Source organism: Sphaeramia orbicularis, chromosome 8 (assembly GCF_902148855.1).
Source record: "Sphaeramia orbicularis chromosome 8, fSphaOr1.1, whole genome shotgun sequence".
NCBI classification, from domain to species: Eukaryota; Metazoa; Chordata; class Actinopteri; order Kurtiformes; family Apogonidae; genus Sphaeramia; species Sphaeramia orbicularis.
In genome coordinates, this window is record NC_043964.1 from 19,700,699 (window position 1) to 19,723,102 (window position 22,404).

At 37.6% G+C, this 22,404-nt stretch overlaps 1 protein-coding gene across 1 annotated transcript in view; it reads left to right on the top strand.

Annotated features, from left to right (window-relative positions):
- The window catches only part of cntnap1 (contactin associated protein 1), a 29,700-nt gene that overhangs the window by 4,348 nt on the left and 2,948 nt on the right, over nucleotides 1–22,404 (top strand). The window contains exons 2-23 of the mRNA XM_030141835.1: nucleotides 1,451–1,552; nucleotides 3,108–3,301; nucleotides 3,595–3,748; nucleotides 5,442–5,645; nucleotides 5,827–6,011; nucleotides 7,313–7,462; nucleotides 7,569–7,830; nucleotides 9,114–9,263; nucleotides 9,355–9,529; nucleotides 10,229–10,335; nucleotides 10,441–10,563; nucleotides 11,889–12,092; nucleotides 12,187–12,343; nucleotides 13,505–13,632; nucleotides 13,716–13,889; nucleotides 14,000–14,218; nucleotides 14,367–14,606; nucleotides 14,687–14,926; nucleotides 15,917–16,044; nucleotides 16,875–16,968; nucleotides 17,087–17,317; nucleotides 17,409–17,453. Of these exons, the coding sequence (XP_029997695.1) occupies nucleotides 1,451–1,552; nucleotides 3,108–3,301; nucleotides 3,595–3,748; nucleotides 5,442–5,645; nucleotides 5,827–6,011; nucleotides 7,313–7,462; nucleotides 7,569–7,830; nucleotides 9,114–9,263; nucleotides 9,355–9,529; nucleotides 10,229–10,335; nucleotides 10,441–10,563; nucleotides 11,889–12,092; nucleotides 12,187–12,343; nucleotides 13,505–13,632; nucleotides 13,716–13,889; nucleotides 14,000–14,218; nucleotides 14,367–14,606; nucleotides 14,687–14,926; nucleotides 15,917–16,044; nucleotides 16,875–16,968; nucleotides 17,087–17,317; nucleotides 17,409–17,453 (3,666 nt within the window). The remainder of the gene's footprint in view (nucleotides 1–1,450; nucleotides 1,553–3,107; nucleotides 3,302–3,594; nucleotides 3,749–5,441; nucleotides 5,646–5,826; nucleotides 6,012–7,312; nucleotides 7,463–7,568; nucleotides 7,831–9,113; nucleotides 9,264–9,354; nucleotides 9,530–10,228; nucleotides 10,336–10,440; nucleotides 10,564–11,888; nucleotides 12,093–12,186; nucleotides 12,344–13,504; nucleotides 13,633–13,715; nucleotides 13,890–13,999; nucleotides 14,219–14,366; nucleotides 14,607–14,686; nucleotides 14,927–15,916; nucleotides 16,045–16,874; nucleotides 16,969–17,086; nucleotides 17,318–17,408; nucleotides 17,454–22,404) is intronic.

Sequence of the window (22,404 nt, forward strand, 5' to 3'; positions counted from 1 at the left end):
CGTTTTGAATGTCTGGGGCCACCAAAAATTTGTGATGTTAAAATGGGGTCACGAGCCAAAAAAGGTTGGGAACCACTGCTATGATCATTTCTTATGTACATGATTTATTTGAAAAGCTTTAAGTATAAATTATGAGGGACATAATGCACAGTTTTTGCACAGAAGCCAATATGAGCTTTGAGCCAAACAAGTTACATAACAACTGGATTCCATTCAAAGTAAGCAAGTCAGTTTTTCTTGTTTCTCTCTGTCTGTACTGAGTCATGGTCAAGGAATTGTAGTAAAAAAGAAGGACGGTGATATTGAAAAGAATGTACCTTTGGAAAACATTCAGTATCTAAGGCATCTGTTTTTTTTCTAAGAGGTTTCAGGTTTGAGTGTTTGCTCCACAGTTCCACATCTTACCCTTTCTGCAGCCTGCATACTAATTCTGTTGACGTCTCATATTTCCACCCTCTGCTGACTGTCATTTCTGATGTGTGGCATGACCTCTGTGACTGGAAGAACAGAAAAATACAATGCCACGACTCCTGTTTGCCTGCAAAAAGCTCCAAATATTAGCAATGAAATGTTACTGATGAAAGACGAAGATTGGACCTACTTCGATTTATATAACTATATATTTTAGGAGGTTCTGTGCTCCATTAAATTAGAATATTCATTTTTTGTGTGTCTGCGTACTTTCAAGTAAAACCCAGTCTGTTCATAACAAATTTCTTGGTCATAATAAAAAGCATATTTTAGCTCTCAAATTGAGGCAGTGTTTTTCTAGCAGCTCTAGGTGAGGGCATCGGGCATTTATCCTCAGTAGTGACAAAACCAAGATTAGGTAGAATTACGGTCCCTGTTAATAGCTGTGGGCCAGAGAGTGAGTCTGAGCAGATGGGTGGTGGCGTTATAATTCTCATAACCACTTGGAGAAACACAGCTCATCATGACACAGCCACAGAGTTTGACTCTCAGTCTGAGTACCCAGAACTCTGCATGCATTTTTACTCACAAAACACTTAAGTCTGTCTCTACAACACTGAAAAAGACTTTATAGAGAGGAAGTGTTGTCTGATAGTGTGAAATTTAGTGGCTTTTGGGGTAGCATGTATAGATTACACACACTTTTTAAGAAATTAACATGGATGATGGAGTTTTTGAGCTATTTTGGGACTGTATTTTATTGTGGGATATTAAACTTTGCCATGTGTTAACCAGCAAAAAGACTAAATATGTCTGTGCTTCTCCGTGGATTTAAATGAATCGGTCAAGCCATAATTGTAATTTGTTTCATGGAGCATCTCGAGATTTTCAATTAAATTCCACGGTCGTTTCTTATCAGGCCGTGCAGCTTTGCCGCTCTTTGTCATTTCAGATGCATCATTTTAAAAGGGATGTGTGAATCATGCGTTACGCCTTTTGAACAAGTCCTGACCTTGCTGTTTTCTTATTGTCATTGCAGACGAATGTGTGGATCCACTGGTGTCTGGGCTTTATTCCTCATCCTTTCTGGCCTCCTCCAGATATAACTTTCTGTATTCTGCGAATTTTGCCAAATTGTATGGTAAGTTCTTAACTATAACTCTAAAATTATAAAGTGTTAAGTGCAAGCCCAAACCTGTAGCTGCAGACTTTGCTTGATCAATTGAGTTCCCATACTTTAACTGAATGAAATTGAACCTCCTGAGACCCAGTCATGTATTTTTGTCCTTTGTAGGGGACAACGTCACTTAGAAAATAAATCCTGTCCACTGCAAAGGACATTTCATAAAACAAAAAAAAAAAAAAAAAAAAAAAAAAAAAAGGAAATTGTATCTGAAAAAATGTTGCATTATGCCTTTTCCAATCAAGACAATTATTTAACGTAAAAAAGCCACAACATTTACGTTCCTGGGTCTCAGGAGGTTAAAGATATTTGATACCATGTTCACACTGCAAGCTTTAGCACTAAATTCAGATTTATTGCCCAGATCTGACTTTTATGTTTGCATACTTATAGTATTTTTTAGATCTGGCCAGTGTCATACTCCAGTGTGAATTGCTCACCTGTCCTGAACAGACTGCTGTGCATGAAAAAAAAAACAACAATTGTTGATCTAGAGTGATGTTAAATTTTAATAAATTCCAATGTGATTGTTCAGACTGAAGTCACTTTACAAAAACTCAGAAGCATAACTGATAAAGGACCACATATATATGGAAGTAACCTGAATGAGAAGATCTGGTTCATGTGATTTATGTCGTTAACACTTATGAAAAATCACATCTGACTTACATAGGAGTTAAAAAATCCAATTTGCAACGTGAATGTGGCCCAAGTGCAGAAATAGAATGTTATATTTATAATAAGGTTTTCATCAGTGTATAGTCGACTGACCACAAGAATTGCATATTGAACCTTTAAAGGGGTCATATCTTGCTGAACCCACATTTATTAGTCTTTAGTACATTTATTAATGTATTTGGGGACCATAACAGTTCAAAAAGTTTGAATTTGAACCCTCCAGGTGCTGCAAAGCTATCTTTATATTAATTCCGGCAAAAATCGAGTGGATTTCTACAACCCATTTTAATTCCTTCTTAATTTGTTTTGTTTTATATCCAGTTACGTCACAACATTTGCACATATAAGGTCAAGACTTCCAACGAACATTTCTCAGAGTATGCCATAATAGTTTGTCAGCAGCAGCGGTTGTAGTCCATACTGAAAATATGTCCGAACTTTGAGCCAGTTACCTTAAATGTTCAGTTGTTGGTTGTATTAACGAACACAAGTGACTGAATGGGACAGAGCAGCACAGTCAAAAACCTGGAAGGGGTGGGGTCATTTGCATTTAAAGGGCCAGCGCTCAAAACGACGTTTCTGGTGTCATTACTCAGAAACAGAGTTGAAGATGGACCTGTGGAGTTTAATTAATGAAGAATTCAGACCCAAGCATAGCATTTACAGTTTATGTAGACCACAGGGAAATGTTTTAAAATGCATAATTCCATTTACAAAAGCAAAATATCACTTCTTTAAGGTCCAATGAAGTCACAGGTGTTTTAAATAAGGTTACCCCCTTAATAGTCATTTGCATTCACAACCTAAATCAACCTGTTCTTTCTCTCCCACTCAGGCAGCAGTGGCTGGTCCCCGTCCCCCAGGGACAGACAGCCATGGCTGCAAGTTGACCTGGGCAGGAAGTATCGACTGCGTGCCATTGCCACCCAGGGGACGTTCAACTCGTATGACTGGGTCACTAGGTACACCCTGCTCTATGGAGACAGACCAGACTCTTGGACACCATACATCATGAAAGGAGGGAACTCTGTAGGTACCAGTGAGACAGAATGGTTGAAACAGAGGTTGGATTTAGGCTTAACAGGGATGAGGCAGGATTAACTAGTCAATCGTAATCTTTCTAGCCGATTCTGCCAACAGTGGGTGTTCCATTATGTTCATTGTCAGTGGCATTGAAACAAAGACCGAATAGCATATTATCTCTCAACACTGACAAAGCTAATCTCATCATCAGTTCATCTCCAGTCTCTTAATAAGGCGCTAACACCATTGCGGCGACTCAATAACTCTCTCCTCTCTTTGCCTGTCTCATCTGTTTGCAGACGCTGCCTGGGAACTGGAATTATTATCAGGTGAAGAGGAATGTCTTCCATTACGCCTTTACTGCTAAACACATTCGTCTGCTGCCTCTGGCATGGAACACAGAGAATGGAGGGAAAATCGGAGTGAGGCTGGAGCTGTTTGGCTGCCCTTATGGTAAAGCTGACTGACGGATGATAAAGGGGGATTTACACTCACTGATTCATATCCAGGGACAATATCTGCGCTTAATCATATCTGATAATAGATCACTTTATCTAAGTGCCAAATATGCTGCATATGTTCCAAGTTAATACCCAAGTGCAGCATCACCTGATTATTGCTGAGACCTGCATGTACTACAGTTATATTCAGAAAAATTTATTGATCCCAGGGGGCAATTCATTTGCAGCATTTCTCAGAGCAGTTCTCACATATACACACAAACACATACAGTGAGTCAGTCCATTACAGTTCACAAGTAGAACTCATCAAGTTGACCTAAAAGACCATACAAAAACAATGTATTATGATACAAATACCTTCAGAATACACCACCAACAGAGTTTAGCAAATTAATAGCAGAGGGCACAAAAGAATTGGAAAAGTGATTTATTTTCCGTACCGGTGGGTAAAAATGACACCTTGAAGGCATCATGACAAACTCAGCAGTCAGAGGATGCTTTTGGCTTTCTTCAACACCTGCTCCTCCTAGAAAGACTGTAGGTTTCTCAGTTTGACACCTGTGATTTTGGAGCAGGTTTTGACAATGCTCTGCAGTTCATTTTTGTCCTTCTAGAGACAGGCTATGAAACCAGGAAATGAAAGAAAAAGTAGGAAGGCTTTCAATAAGAACAATAAAAGTTGTTGAGGATCATTTTATTTACAGTAAAAGAGTTCAGTTTCCTCAACAGGTAGGTTCTTTGCTGCCGTCGTTTAACAATGGTCTCTGTATTAACATCAAACCTCAATTTTTGTCAATCAATAGTGCCAAGATATTTGTAACTCAATTTCTACATCCTCACCATGAATGACACTAACACCATGTGAAATAGCATGTCTAAAATCAATTGCCATATCTTTGGTTTTTGAAACATTTAAATCAAGATAATTGTCCTCATACCATTGAACAAATCTATCTAAACAGCTTCAAGAAATGTCAAGTGTTACCATTTACTCAGCTCACTAGTTACTAGATAGAGCAGTGGTGTCAAACTCATTTTCTTCCAGGGGCCACATTCAGCCCAATTTAATCTGAAGTGGGCCGGACCAGTAAAATAATAGCATGATAGCCAATAAATAATGACAACTCTAAATGGTTTTAGCACTAAAAATAACATTCAATTATGCCAATATTTTCATTTACAAACTATCCAAACAAAAAGGATGTGAATAACCTAAAATGTCTAACGTAAATTAAGTACAATTTTATCAGTATTCTGCCTCAACTTAACATTTGTACATATGCGTTACAGATCCGATTTTACAAAGTCACAAAATATTCAGTAACAGGCAGAATATTGTTAAAATTGCACTTAATTTACGTCAGACATTTTAGATTATTCACATTTTATTGTTAAAGGATAGTTTGTTAATGTAAACATTTTCATAATTTCATGTTTTTTGCACTAAATCAAAGAGAAAAAATTGGTGTTGTCATTATTTATAGGTTATTATGATATTATTTTGGAGTTTGATGTCCTAACTTGCACTTTGCAAATTCGTCCCAGGGCCGGATTGGAACCTTTGGCGGACCGGTTTTGGCCCCCGGGCTGCATGTTTGACACCTGTGAGATAGAGTAAATACTAGACTCACACAAAAAGCAATGACATTCACAGAGTTCTGACTGAATACAGCTCTTTTTTTCAGATTCCTATGTGCTGCAGTACAATGGGGATGACTCGGTGGTCTACATGTACCCAGAAAAGAAGTCCCGCACGCTATATGATCATATTGCCATAAACTTCAAGACACTGGAGCAGGATGGTCTGCTTTTACACAGTGAGGGAATTCAGGGAGACCTCTTCACCCTGGAGCTGAAGAGAGGCCGTCTTTACCTCCATATTAGCCTCGGTAAAGACTTGTTTTTTGGATCAATAATATTGTAGATTAAGGGAGGATTTTGTAGAATTTCAGCAAAAAGGTATTATTACATCTGGCAGGGATGTTTACTGGAGCAGGCTTCTTGTTTAATCTAATAATATTACTGGTTGAGCTGTTTACTTAAAAATAAGCAGGCATTTGTGCTTTTCAGGGAGCAGCGTTGTACACAAAGTGAACGGTCGAACTACACTGACTGCTGGCAGCCTTCTTGATAACCTTCACTGGCACTATGTTACCATCAAGCGTTACGGTCGGCAGGTGAACTTCACAGTCGACAGTCAGACAGTGTCGGCCATCTGCAATGGAGAGTTCACCCACCTGGACTTGGACACGCAGGTACCACATATACAGTCACGAAAAAGAAAATGAATACAAAAAAATAGTAACAGACAGGAACTTCTCATCATATCATGGGCGAATTGATGTATTGAGCATATTGTAAGTAGTTATAACCATCAAGATGTATCATTGAAAGGGAAATTCTTCTACAAATTCTAGTCGTGGAAAAAATGATTAGACCATCAAAAGTCATCAAAAACAATGGTTATGCAATTAAGTACTAACTAATGTGTGTATTGTGACTAAAACAGACAAAAGAAAACATGGAATGACTAAAGCAGGGGTGTCAAATTCATTTTATTTCAGGGGCTACATTCAGCTAAATTTGATCTGAAGTGGGCCGAACCAGTAAAATAATAACATAATAATATATAAATAATGTCAACTCCAAACTTTTCTCTATGTTTAAGAGCGAAAAAAATAAATTTACATGATGAAAAGGTTTACATCTACAAACTATGCTTTCAAACAATGTGAATAACATGAACAAACTGAAAAAAATGAATGCAATTTTAACAATATTCTGCCTCAGTTTATCATTTTACACATGTACATTATGTAACTTACAGATCACAGTGGATCAACAAATACACAAAACATTTAAAATAACAGACAGAATCTTGTTAAAGTTGTACTTCTCTTAAGACATTTCAGGTTGTTCATATTTGTTCAGATTATTCACAATTTTGCGAAATTATTCTTTGTTTAAGTGTAAATACATGAACATATGTACGTTTACAAAGAGAAAATTCTGGAGTAGTCATTATTTATATGTTTTTATGATAGTATTTGACTGGTCTGACCCACTTGAGATTGAATTGGTCTGAATGTGGAACCTGAACAAAAATGATTAATATCTTCAGTGTAATTTTTGCATTTCACAAATTCAAACCATGGGCCGGACTGGACCCTTTGGTGGGCTGGATTTGGGCCCCCGGGCCGCATCTTTGACACCTGTGGCCTAAAGCACTGTTTTTGGCAGTACAATGCCATAGCTATTGATGTAAGAACTGAAGTGATTTTGGTTATTATCAAGAAAACATGGGAAATGCATAGACATCAGCTCTGAAATTAAACTCTTATGAGCTATTTTTTTTTTGTTATCATTATAATTGTTCAAACAAATTTAGCTTTAGTTGTACCAGGCATTAAAATGAAGGCAAGAAATTGAAGAAAACAAGGCTGGTCTAATAATTTTTTTTCCGCAACTGTATTTATCTCATCCAAATGCTTGCAGTAATACTAACTTTGTGAACTGAAAGCTGTAAAGGATGACTGTGCAAATAACTGTCTCCTAGCTATACGTCGGAGGAGTAATAGAGCCAAACTTGCCTCACCTCCCCACCACACCAAATTTCCGTGGCTGCCTGGAGAATGCTTTCATCAACGGTGTCAACATTATCGGCAAGGCTAAGCAAGAGGATCCTGACATCCGTATCCCCCGAAAGGTTGGACAGAAAGTCTAACAAGCAGCATTGCACCAATATTGTCGCTAATTATTCAATTTTTCTTTCAACGTGGAGTGTTTTACCCATCTGATTTCTCTTTCCTCAGAAAAAGATGCATTTTGCCTGCCGTGACATTCTGCTCAAGCCGATGACCTTTGCTGGGCCCAATAATTACCTGCAAGTGCCAGGTTTTTTCAGGCGACCTCGTATGTTTGTCAAGTTTAAGTTCCGCTCTTGGGACTACACGGGGCTACTAATGTTCACACGATTTGCTGATGACCTGGGTGCTCTTGAGTTAGGTCTAAGTGAGGGACAGATCAATGTCACTATATTCCAACCTGGCAAGAAGAAACTCCAGTTTGCTGCAGGTGGGTTTATGGAATTATTAGATATTAAACCATAAAGACCCAAACAGCCACCGATGACCAATACTATCTACTGAATTAAAATGTTTAATACATGTTGATCCACTCCTATCAATACATGTAAATAACTGGTGAAAAATACAGTTTGTCATCTTTTCATGGTCATCAAATATGACCCTAATGGACATTCAGAGGCTCCATAGTTACCATGGAAACACTGTCATCTTCTACAGCATTGATTCACTTGTAAAGCCCATGACATTGGATGGAAACACTTGGTTTATGCTCAGTTAATGTTACATTTTTTGGGAAAAAGTCACGTTTTCTTCATTTTTCTCTGCTTCTGATTTTCTGATAATCTCATTTAACTTTAAGCTTTTTTGAACATCTACATCAGAGGTGTCAAACTCATTTTAGTTCAGGGGCCACATTCAGTTAAATTTGATCTGTAGTGGGCCGAACCAGTAAAATTATAATATAATAACATATAAATAATGTCAACTCCAAACTTTTCTCCATGTTTTAGAGTGAAAAAAGTAAAATTACATTATGAAGATGTTTGCATCTACAAGCTATCCTCTCAAACAATGTGAATAATATGAACAAACTGAAAAAAAAAAAAAGTGTAATTTTACCAATATTATGCCTCAGTTTATCATTTACACATGTACATTACCACTTACAGATCACAGTGGATCTACAAAGACACAAAACATTTTGTAACAGGTGAGAATATTACTAAAATTGCACTTACTTCTCTTAAGACATTTCAGGTTGTTCATATTTGTTCAGGTTATTTAGATATTTTTTGCAATATTATACTTTGTTTTAGTGTAAATACATGAAAACATTTACAAAGGATAAAATTTGGAGTTGTGAGTATCTATATGTTATTATGACCTACCTGAGATTGAATTGGTCTGAATGTGGAACCTGAACTAAAAGGATTGTTAATATCTTAGTGTAATTTTTGCATTTCACAAATTCATCCAAAGGGCCAGACTGGACCCTTTGGTGGGCTGGATTTGGCCCCTGGGCCGCATGTTTGACACCTGTGATCTACATGATCAGTGAATTAAATATGAGAAAATACCTGATTGTCATTGAAAAAATGCAAAATACAAAGGATAATATTACAATAAATGATGATAAATAACTCAAGATCATTTGGAAACTGCCACAAAAGTAGCACTGGGTCTTTATGGGTGAAAGAAAAGAGTCTGGAGAATGGTATAGTGATACGATAATCACTGGTTAAAAAATAAATCACTTTTTTAATTCAATAGGATACAGGCTTAATGATGGTTACTGGCATTCAGTGGATTTGGCAGCCAGAGATAACCTCCTGACGCTCACAATTGATGAGGAGGAAGGCTCTCCGCTGAAGATTACCAACCCTTTTACAATTCGAACAGGGGACCGCTACTTCTTTGGAGGTGAGATGACGACTTTACCAACATCTGACAACTCATGGGATCAGTTTTGTCCTCTACAGTTCAGATTACAGTTTTGCTTTTCTGTACCTAGGTTGTCCACAAACCAACAACACGATACGGAAATGTGAGACCAAGCTGAATCGCTTCCACGGTTGCATGCAGCATATTTTTATAGACAATGAACAACTCGATATCGACATTATCCTGCAGCGGCAGTGGGGACGTTATGCTGAGCTGTTGTTAGGAACATGTGGGATCACAGACAGGTAGGGGATGTCACTAATAGTTTGTACTAACTAGAACTAATATATCAACATTTTAAAATTTTTTTTAAGGAAGTGAACCCAAAATACAGTCGTGAAAAAAATTATTAGACCACCCCTTGTTTTCTTCAATTTTCTTGTTTATTTTAATGCCTGGTACAACTAAAGGTATATTTGTATGGACAAATATAATGATAACAACAAAAATAGCTCATAAGAGTTTAATTTCAGAGCTGATATCTATCCATTTTCCTTGTTTTCTTGATAACCAAAATCACTTCATTTCTTACATCAATAGCTATGACATTGTACTGACAAAAACAGTGCTTTTAGGCATTCCATGTTTTCTTTTCTGTCTGTTTTAGTCACATGATACACACAGGAGTTAGTACATGATTGCATAACCATTGTTTTTGATGACTTTTGATGATTTAATAATTTTTTCTGTGACTGTATACTGAATTTATAATGAAGAAATTCCTATAATGATTGATTTTCTGCACATCATATCAGTTCCTGTTCAGGTATAGACATCATTTGATTTGAGATGACGGGTTTTCTTATGTCGGTATCTTTTCTATATGGAGGCCCTAAACCAGAGGGAAAATTGCAGCAAAAAATAATGTAGAAATGACAGAACAGGGCATATTCCACTGTAAAGCCTACCAAAATACCAAATGTGAGCATCTGTTTTCTTTACAGATGTACACCAAATCCATGTGAACATGAAGGCAGATGCATTCAGTCCTGGGATGACTTTATATGTTTGTGTGAAAACACCGGCTATAAAGGAGAAGTGTGTCATATGTGTAAGTGCTGACTAGTAGCTGTATCAGTGTAACATGTGTAAGTAAGCCTGCTCTGTTATATTTCTCTGTAATAACATCAAATTAATCAACTCCTTTCGCAAACAGCTGTCTATAAAGAGTCATGTGAGGCCTACAGACTCAGTGGCAAGTATTGGTCTGGAAACTACACCATCGATCCAGACCTCAGCGGCCCACTGAAACCATTTGAAGTGTACTGCAAAATGAAGTGTAAGTAATCACTGTCATTGATACGACAAAGCTTTAGCAGCAGTGTCTTATGTAGATGAACACATCCTTGGTGTTTTGATAGTTAAAAATGAAAAACATGAAGTCAGATCATTGTGTTCTATTGATGAGAAGTGTGACAAATGGGAAATGAAGATGATTAGGTGGAGCTAGGTGCAGTGTTTTATGTTTTTATCATCTGAACTAGTTCTGTTGAAGCCTGAAAGCTGCTTGAGCTCAACTCATGGAAAGAAAACAGGATGGGAAAATACACAAGAAAAATTACAGTGCATTTTTTCTAGAGTCAAAAGTATTTTCCTCAAAAAGAGTGAATTTGGAGAGCTCTACCTGAAGAGTCATTTTTTTAGAGAGGGACCAAATGTAATCTGAGTCAAGGTTATAATAGTTTGGGATTTTTCATTATCCTCCTGAGACCCAGGAAAGTGAAACTTTTAGCTTTTTTCAATTAAACAGTTGTCTTGATTGGAAACTGCATTATGTAACAGTTTTTTCAAATACATTTTTAAATTATTTATTTATTATTTATTTTTTAATGGAATGTCCTTTGTGATGGACAGCATTTTTTAAGTAAAACTGAAACTTTTGTCCCCTACAGAGGACAAAAATGCACTGCTGGGTCTGAGGAGGATATAGTTTAGTTTTAACTATTTTTTTCTCTGATTCAGTTAGTTTTAATTAGTTTTTAGAGCAGGTTTGCTAGCTTTTCCTTTCTTTCCTTTCCTGTTTTTCCCCCCCCCTAAATGTTTAGTTTTAGTTTTTCCATATCTTTTATCTTCCTTGCTGTTGTATTCAAAGAAATTAGTGATGCGCGTCCAAGTCGCATCTGACTGAATGTAATCAGCGATTGGTAATTACCTCCCTACCTTTTCATTTTTTAAAATTTAACCTTCTATTTAATCCCTTGAGATTAAAATCTCTTTTTTGAGGTAGACTGGGCCAAGACAGCACACCATTACAAAGTTACAAAAATTCTAAAATAAAATATGTTAAAAACAGACAAAGGACAACAAGCACATGCAACAAAATCCATCTTAGGAAAAGCAATTGCACTCTTCAGTGACACAGAACCTGAATGAAAACACAGAGAAAGAGGAGTCACAGACATCAGATCACCTTACATTACATTAAATATGCTGAAGGGTAATTATGGATTTTTTGCTCAGTGATACCAAAAAAACTATCAAGCCCTGCAGCTTTAAATCACCCTTCCACTATATTCAATTTCCTTACATTAACATCACCCCCCTTTTTATCTTTGAGTTTTGACTGACAGCTGACCTCAATCTGTCATATCTCTCTCTGCACAGCATATAAAGCTTGGACTGTCATTATGCATGACCGTGTGGATGGTACCAAGGTGAGTGGGAGTTCAATAGACCAGCCTTACATAGGAGATGTCAACTACTGGAATGCCTCCTGGGATGAAGTCTCCGCCCTGGCCAACACCTCTATGTACTGTGAGCAGTGGATCGACTACTCCTGCTACAAGTCCCGTCTCCTCAACACCCCCAGTAAGCGGGATTAGATCTGTGCTTTGTCGAGTTAAGTAACGTGTTCATGACATGATAAGAAGACAGTCATTTACGTTGTTTTGCTTATATTTAGATGGCAGACCGTTTGGTTACTGGATCGGTCGTAACAATGAGAGTCACTACTACTGGGGAGGAACATTCAGAGAGGTACAAAAGTGTGGCTGCAGCATCAACCAAACCTGTGTCGACCCCAAGTTTCAATGCAACTGTGATGCCGACTATAGACAATGGTGAGAGAAGATCACATCAAGCAGATTTAACAAGTTTTTGTGACATTTAGAAAGTATTCTTGAGAGTAGGAGGAAGTACATTTATCTTTTTTTTTTAGATAATGTTCCAACCTTTAGGCCTTCTTAAAGATCAACCATCATAGTGAGATAAAACCTCTGGTAAACAATGACCAAGGCCACAGTCAACCAAATAGAAAGCAGAAGTCCCACCCCCTCTGGTTGTGCCCCATCGAACATAAAAAAAAAAAAAAAATGAACAGTGGTCAATGAAGAAAGGTGAATTATCTGTTTGAATTATGTCATTATTTACATGTGATGTTCGTCCATTTAAAAGATACAAGTCAAGAAAGTCAGTTTGTTGTAAAGCTGTTGAAGTACCAGGCTGTGAAAATATGTAAATATTAAGACTATCATAACCGTCTCTCCACAATCTGGTCTTTGTTGCTGAAGATGTCTCTGCAGCTGCAACATAATCAGACTGTAATGAGTTACCTCCTTTAAAACTCGAGCAGCAGCCATTTGGTGTTGGTGACGTTTATCCCATGTGATGAGACCTGCAGTCCACTGAGCTGTTTAACACAAAACAAGGTGTATCTTTACAATCCTTACCACAAACTATGGCTTTCTTGATAAGTAAATTTATCTTTTTAGGTAAAATAAGATATGCCTTTATTAGTCCCACAGGGGAAATTCCAGGTTTACAGCAGCAAAGCATAAAAGCACACAAGAACAAAAGAAGTGCCAAATCAAAATAAAGACAATTCAAGAAATAATATATACTATTTACAGCTGTGCACATGCTGATCATGCCACAGGTTGGACAAGGATATGGTTTATTGCATGTTAATTGTCAAACATATGTGTAAATAGTGGCACCCTCCAAACTGTCTCTGTTTATCTTTCATAATTGACTGCTGTTATTTTTACTCATGGTAGGTCCCATGAGGCACAGCAGAGGCAGGACTTTGGCTTAGAACCATTTAGATTTTATAATTGATTAAGGATGTTCCAAAATACTAAAATTACCATTAGCAAATTAATCTGTATTTAACACATTTTATTCTTACTCTCCAGTCTACTTCCACTTATGCTATAATCTTTGCTGTGCTATATTTTTGTCTTATGCAAAGCAGACTCAAGATTGCCAATGTGGCTTTTCAGGTACTCAGATAAGGGCTACTTGGACTTCAGAGACCACCTGCCGGTGAGGAAAGTGGTAGTCGGGGACACCAACAGGACTGGGTCAGAAGCACAGTTCACTGTCGGGCCGCTCCGTTGTCATGGCGACAGTAAGCTATGAGAAATATGGGTTAATCTGCTGATATGCAGGGAATGAGTGTTACTGAGAAGCAATATTTTGATTTTTCCACAGGAAACATCTGGAACACTATATCTTTCACCAAGCCCACCTATATAACCTTCCCTACGTTCAGACCTGGTTCCAGTGCTGACATCTCCTTCCACTTCAGAACCTATCGTCCTAATTGCGTCTTCTTAGAGAACTCTGAGGACTGGCTTCGAAATTTTATACGGATTGAGCTTAATAGTGAGTTAATTTAACTAGAAGTAAAACAGGATCTATTCTTCATGAAAATTTAAAGTTTTAAGAATTAAATGTCCACTATTTTTTCTCTCTGTGTCCCCATTTTCCCACAGCCACTCATAACCTTGCCTTTGTGTTCATGGTTGGTGATGGTATCCTTAATGTGACTCTACATTCTCCTGTGGCGCTTAACGATAATGAGTGGCACTTTGTTCAGGCTGAGATTAATGTAAAACTGGCTCGTATCAAGGTCGATTATCAACCTTGGGCTGTTAAACGTTTCCCTGGTCAGACCTTTGTCACCATGGACTTCTCACACCCTCTTCTTGTAGGTAGGTCGACTTACCGAATTGAGTATTTGGAGCTTAAAAAATTTCATGTCATACTATGCAACGTTAAGTGCAATATCGATTAATGTGTTCTCTTTAAATCATGAAAAAATAGCTGCAACCATTGATTAAAGATTTACTTTCATTTTAGGTGCAGCCAACCGCACACTCAGACCTTTCTTAGGGTGTATGCGAGGGTTACGGATGAATGGTGTTCCCCTTGATTTAGAGGGGAAGGTTAATGAAGAACAAGGAATAAGAAGAAACTGTACTGGAGCGTGTCTTAATGCTACCATACCATGTCGAAACAGTGGCCAGTGTATTGAGGGCTATGCTTCCTACACTTGTGACTGTAACAACACAGCCTTTGATGGGTTCTACTGTCATAAAGGTGAGCTCAAATACTGACAAAATATCTGTAGCAATATTTAACAAATATACAAATCTAATTCAGCGATGTTCTTTTCTAAGACATTGGCGCCTACTTTGAAATTGGCTCGTGGCTGAGGTACAATATAAGAAAAAAGCCTGTATCAGATGAAGCGCAATGGGCCAACTGGATCGACCCACATTACGACAACTTCAGTCTGGGCTACAATGACACGTCTGATGACATAGAGTTCAGTTTCAGCACCGTTCACGCACCAGCTGTGCTGCTGTACATCAGCTCTTTCGTCCAGGACTACATTGCCGTTATCCTCAAGACTGATGGTAAGAGAAGCTAATTAACAATCTGTATAAGATCTGGGCGGCCATGGCTCAGATGGTAGAGTGGGTTGGTGGTTCGAATCCCACTCTGTCCCAGTCATGTGGTGTTGTGTACTTGGGCAAGACACTTCACCCTCTTTGCCTCCAGTGCTGCGATTCACACTGGTGTATGAATGTTTGGTGGTTGTCGGAGAGGCCGTAGGTGCAAATTGGCAGCCACACTTCTGTCAGACAGCTGTGGCTACAAACATGGTTTACCGCCACCAGAGGGAGAATGTAAGAGTGAATGAATAATGGATCCACTGTGCACTTTGAGTATGCGTTCATAGAAAAGTGCTATATAAATCTAATCCATTATTATTATTATTATTATTATTATTATTATTTTAAGAGTAGCACTGTGTGTCGCATGTTGGACTTGTTCACTAGAAACTATGACTACATTCAGACTGCAGACAAATGTGGCCCAAATCGGATTTTTTTTTGCCCATATGTGACCTGCATCCAATCTGTTATAGGCAGTTTGAACAGCACAAATCTGACCCAGGGCACTTTCATATGTGGTTCAAAATCTGAAACGCATCTGATATTTTGCAATGTGACTTCAGTCTGAACGGCCAGGTTGCATTTATCCGACCTTTATGTCATTGAAATGCGACAAACGTCTTAAATCTGCATCTCAGGTGTGTTACTTCCATATGCACAGTGCGTGCCTGCGTGGTCATGTATTACGCCAGGACCTCTTTTGTGCGTGTGTGTCACTTCAGGGTTGCATTCAGTTCATACTCAAAACTGATAGAAGTTGCATTTCATGTGTAATATGAACGAGCACACACACACACACAAAAAAAAAAAAAAAATCGGATTTCACCAAAAAATCCGAACTGTTCATTAAGACCTACTGTCTGAATGTAGCCTAAGAGTCACAAAAGACACACCTGAATATATGTGATACCTACTAAAACAATGTCTTTGTTGTCTCTAATCTCTCAGGTAGCGTAGATCTGAGGTATAAACTGGGTCTCATAACTCACAAGTACCAGCTGACTCACCGAAACCTGGCAGATGGATACCCTCACTACATTAATATAACTAGACACAACAGAACCATCAAAACACAGGTTTGTGCCCTCGCTCCTCACACTCTGCAAACTCTAAATTCTGCTTCTTTTTAGTAAAATGCATTACATCTAGAAAAGTATGAATCAGGTAAAGTTAATTTAAAAACTAGCTCCTAATTTTGATTGTTAAAGAAAGTGGTGATCAATAAAACACATTGAAAAGCATCGCATACCACAGTTCCCTTCTCTTAAAGGGGTCATATTTTGCTAAATCCACATTTATTAGTCTTTGGTACATTTATTTGTGTATTTGGACCCTAATAGTTCAAAAAGTTTGAATTTGAACCCTCCAGGTGCTGCAAAGCTATCTTTATATTTATTTTGGCAAAAATCAAGTGGATTTCTACAACTCCTTTTAATTCCTGCTTAATTTGTTATGTTTTATAACTAGTTATGTCACAACATTTGCACATATAAGGTCAAGACTTCCGACAAACATTTCTTCGAGTACGCCATAATTGTTTGTCAGCAGCAGCTCAAATAAAAACTGAAAGTATGTCCAAACTTTGAGCCAATTACCAAAAATTACCCTCCAACAACCTGGAGGGGGTGGAGCCTGAAGTTGCTCATTTGCATTTAAAGGGTCAGCACTCAAATCAACCTTTCTGGTGTCATTACCCAGAAATAGGGTTGAAGATGGACCTGTGGAGTTGAATTAATGAAGAATTCAGACCCAAGTATAGCATTTGCAGTTTATGTAAACCACAGCGAAATGTTTTAAAATGCATAATTCCATTTAAAAAACCAAAATATCACTCCTTTAGGTGATTCATGTTGTGTAAAAATAATGCTACTATTAACAGGTAAAGCGTATTTTTTACTGCTTCCAGGTGGATTACATGGAGCCCATAGTTGAAAAGATAACGTTGGTGGAAGATGCCAGGTTTGACTCTCCAAAGTCCATGTTCATGGGCAGAGTGATGGGTAAAAGTCTAATTTACCACTTGCTAATCAGGCTTTGTAGCACTTTAAATACTCCCTTTCAATGTATTATTAAAAGTAGGAATTCTTCTGACTGTTTGTTGTCTATCTTTCCCTGCAGAGGTCGGTGATATTGACTATGAGATCCAGAGGCATAATGCTCCAGGCTTTATCGGCTGCATATCTGGGGTGAGATACAACGTCTACGCTCCTCTAAAGGCCTACTTCCGTCCGAATGAAACAGATCCTCCGGTAACGACACAAGGCTACGTCTCGGAGTCCAACTGCGGTGCTTTCCCTCCTGTCCTGGGTTATGTGCCATGGGAGGCCGACCCCTGGTTTACTAGCATAGGTGGGTACATTTTTTGCATAATGCATCAGCACACAGAGACACTATAATTTTCTTTTCATTCAATTATTTGTCTTATGTCTCTTTGTTGCAGAGTATTTGTATATCCATGATGATCTAGGGCTTTTTTGGATAACAGGTAAGATTTTGAATAAATTCTGTGTTTCTTGATGAATTCTGAGTTTGAAAATATGTTTAGTAACCTGACATTTAGTGGATTATTCAAGTAATTTTAAAAGACATTCTCTCATTTGTCTATTTCTTACTCACCTCTTCTCCTGTTACAGATGACATAAATCAGTTTTCTAAATTTCTCTAAAATCCTTCTTGAATCTTGAATTAAAATTATTATTTCAGAGTGAAATTGGATTTTTAGTCTACATTACAAGATTACAAGAACAAAACAGAAAAGAACAAGTGGTGCCAGGTGCAACAAACCCCACCCCTCGCACTTATAGCTTATTTTGGCATCGATCCAGCTGATGTTGTCATGTCTATGGATGTGGTGATGTCAGCATATCAACTGCCTCCATATATGTGCCAAGTTTGAAGTAAATTGAAACAAATTGATATTTTTTTTATAGATATTTGAAATTTTGTCCATAATAAGTAAATTGGAGGAAAATAAAGATTTTAAAAATTCATTAACAATTTGAACTTTGACCTACTTTTCCCAAAATGTAACCACTTCTATTCTGGGTCACTGGCAATCTATTAACCAAATTTGGTATGAATTCACCCAAAAGTTTTGCTGCTACACACATTTGAAATTTCACCTATTATAAGTAAATGGGAGAATTTTTTTTTCAATTCATTAAAAATTTGAACTTTGACCTACTTTTCCCAAAATGTAACCACATCTATTCTGGTTCACTGGCAATCTATAAACCCAATTTAGTATGAATTCACCCAAAAGTTTTGCTGCTACAGACATTTGAAATTTTGCCCATTATAAGTAAATAGAAGAAAAAAACAGAAGATTTTAAAAATTCAAAAAAAAAATTGAACTTTGATTTATCTATTGATTTATTCTGGGTCACTGGCAATCTATAAACCCAATATGGTATAAATTCAACCAAGACCTTTGCTGCTAGAGTGTTAACAATCAAACCGAACCAAAAAAATACCCCTTGCCTCCCCTTCAGAGTGCGGGGTAAAAATAAATGGCTGAACATACTAGATATTGTTCTGATAATATCTTGATGCCGATTAAAGTCTCTTTCAATTCACACTAGTAGAGTCTAAGTATACATAAACATCAGCCAGATGTATGCCATTAAGACTCTGATCTAACACCAAAATATAGCACTAGCATCTGCTGCTGATAATGTTGTTAATGAATGCTGTTAATTTCTATGCAGTGTTCACATCTCATCCTGTTCACAACCTTCAGGTGAGATGTGAGTGAAAAGAACTTGTTGACCTGGATTGAGTAAAATAATATATTTCTATGCTTATTTAGTCCCCAAGACCTTACAGCATTTTATTACAAGATAACACTCTGAATGGCAGAGAGGACAACACAGCATTGGCAGCAGAGTATTAAAGATGAAAGAATAAAGTAGAGCAGTTCCCCCTGATGAGCAGGAGAGGCTGGAGTCTCAGGATTAAACAGCAGTACAGAGATGCCATGCTCCACCCCTGTCTGAGACCTTTACCGGATCAACTATATTTAGTCTGCATGGGCCCGGCTTACTGTTCTATCATTGATAGACGCTTTGGCTCAATAGATCATTGAGATTCAGAGGTATTATGCTAATGCAGAACATAGCATGTCATTAAAGATTAGTTCAGGCATCCCAACAATCACCCACTTGTTTATCAGACCTCAGCCCTGTTGGATATTCAGGATGAAATGGCCATGAAGGAGACATCAAAACGATGAGATAAAATACAGGGCTTTTAGAAAATTACAATAATGCACTTGTTTTCAAAGCAGGAAATAAAGTAGCATGCATGATTTAGACAATACGCATTAGTGGTTTCTTATAAAAACTCAGATTTTTCAGTCACTGCAGTGGAGGAGTGATTATATTGTGAATCCCCATCTATCTTGGTGCTGTGCGTATGTAGTATTACACCAAGGACAAATTAAACAAAATGTGCTCAACCCAAAAAAAAAAAAAAAAAAAAAAAAAATCAAGGTTGAAATAAGACTGGATCAGGTTTGTACTTACCTATAAAATCAGACTGTTCATGCTGAATGGCCCTCTTCTGTAGCCTTATAATCATTCTCTGTTGCTGGGCCATCCTATATGCCATATGGTGCTTATGCAATGTAAAGCAAATGTCACAGCATAATTTCCATCCATATTTGGATTAATTGCTTTGCCAAAATGTGTTGATCATGGAGGACAAATGGTTGTATCAGATCTTCTTCATCACATCCCAAAGATTCTCAATGGGGTTCAGATGTGGACTCTGTGGTGGCCAATCCGTGTGTCTTACAAGCATTGTCCAGTGTTTATTCTGATAGCTTTGAAGAAATGAGAAGCTACTCTCACCATCAGTTGTGGTTAAATAACTTGTTGCAGCTGAAGCATATTAGCCACTGCAGTAATTATCCAATGGGAGGCTCTGACCTATTTGCTGAGTAAAATCCAGGTGGGGACTTTTTTTGGTCAGGCTGTGTATTCAAAGTAATTGTAAAATAGTATTTTGGGTATCACCACCTGTGCACAGTTGCGAAACTGGGGTGGAGGTGGGGAGCGGGGGGAGTGTTTCACAGTTTGATGCACCCTTTTGCACAGAAATAACTTAGACACTCATTTTGCATACCCTCTTTACCATGCATGTTGCCTTATTTTTTACTCCGAGGTTTTGCTGTGGAACATATTTTGCCTGAGTGATACTAAAGAATGTCTTATTAAATATACAATATTTTGTGCAAAATAGGATTTCATATTCTAAACCTACAACAGCACAGACAGACAGATCCATTCCTTATGCTCATTTGTTAAGGCTTATGAACCTAAGGCCTTTTCTAACATGCACTGGCAGAGCAACAGGGGAAAACTGTAGACATTTCAGCAGGCCATTACACAGTGAACACGCTGACTGACAAATAGACCTACACCTACAGGCCCTTTCATGTTCCTAGTTTACTATGCCTGCAAGTTGTTGGACTGTGAAAGGAAAATCAAGCAAACACAATAGAAACATAAACAGCACATTCAGAAAAGAGCAGCGCCGAGGTTTAAACCTTTTGCAGCTTGAACTAAGCCATCTGCAGCTACAGCCTGTTCCTACTCAGCTACCTAAATACTGACTGAGATGAAGAGAATGGAGCAAATCAGTGTTGAAACCTCCTGATACTGTCAGAATCCATCGAAAGATATTACTTAATAAAGCCTCTCTCCATGTCCCAGATTAGCTCTAAAATCACAAACCCTGTAGACTTTGTCGATCTGTTTTATGATTAGAACTGCATTAAATTAGTCTCTGCTGTTTTTGCTTTTAAAAATCCTCCATTAATGGCACTAAAAGATATAGAGTTTGTCAGTGAAAAGCAGTTTTTGTTGTGAAAGGCAGAAGAAAACACAAGACTAAAATTATTACAGACATATACTTTTTTTTTTCTTTCTCTTTTAACTTGTCTTGTCCAGCATCATAACAGCAGAATGGTGGTCTGGTTGCCTTTTTATGCTGAACAAATTTGCTTTGCCAAGAGGAACTTCATAAAGTGTATAAGGCAGTGTTTTTCAACCTTGGGGTCGGGACCCCACATGGGGTCGCCTGGAATTCAAATGGGGTCGCCTGAAATTTCTAGTTATTGATAAAAATAAAAATAAAAACTTACTAATAAAAAAATGTATGGTGAGTTGAGAGAGACAATCCCAAAGCATAAAAGACATGACAAACTGTGAAGCTGAAACTGAAGCACTGTGGTCAGTTTCAGATGCTGCAGCTCTTTCATAATTCATAGTTTGAGTTCTTGTTTGTTCAGTATTAATTGTCAGCCCTGTAAATCCAAGTTGGACTGACTGTACATATCCTGACCAAGGAAAGTACAATTCTGCCTTTTTGCAGTAATCTACACCTGGCTTTTCTGCCTCTGTCCATAATAATATACATTATCCCAGTTCCAGTCTTGTCCCGCCTCCCTGTACACTAAACAGGTACAGAGGATGGCTTCATCAATTCTTAATAATGACTCCCATCCTTTACTAGGTGAATTTAAGCTCCTTTCCTCTGGACGGAGGTTCTTAGTCCCAAGGTGCAGGAAACAGCATTATAAAAACAGCTTTGTTCCTGTCGCTGTCACTGAGCTCAATAAGAAATAGTGACATTGCACTTTATCAACTTATTTGTTCTATTTCTTTGCTCTATTTATTATTATTGTGACTTCAAATTTTTAAATTTTTATGTTCTTATCCTGGCTTTTTATCCCAGACTGTTATTATTTCCTCTGGGTTTTTATTGTGTTTTATTGCATCTTGTTTTTATTTATTTGATCCTATTTATTTATTTTATTCTTTATTTATCCATGCTGCTATACTAATGAATGGTGGAACACTGAGCACTTTTTGTCCTGTCTGTAAGCTCGATCAAGTACATGTCTAACATGTTCAATGTATGTCTTGCTGTAATGCCAAAGCAATCACCTCAACTGCAAAACAAATCTACCCACGGGTATAAATAAAGTAACCTTGAACCTTGATTATATAGCCTAAATGTCATCTAAAATTAACGTTTATTTGCAACATAGTATAGCAAACTAATACATGATCAAAAAAAAAGAAATTTTAGCAAAAAAAAAAAAAAAGTCTCCATTTTGAATGTCTGGGGTTGTCAGAAATTTGTGATGTTAAAATGGGGTCATGAACCAAAAAAGGTTTGGAAACCACTGGTATAAGGCTTCTTTTTATTTTGGGTTTTGTTGAACCACATTTTGATGCTGGACCTGACAGGAAAAGACATGGGGGAAAGAGAGGAAAGGAAGAAACCCTCACATGAGACCTTAACAATAACAGTGCCAATAGCAACAATAATAATGGCAACTGTAATGAAACAATGATACAACAGACACATACATTTAAGGCACAGTAGCCATATTCGACTGCCTACCTATGTAAAGCAGGACTTGCAGG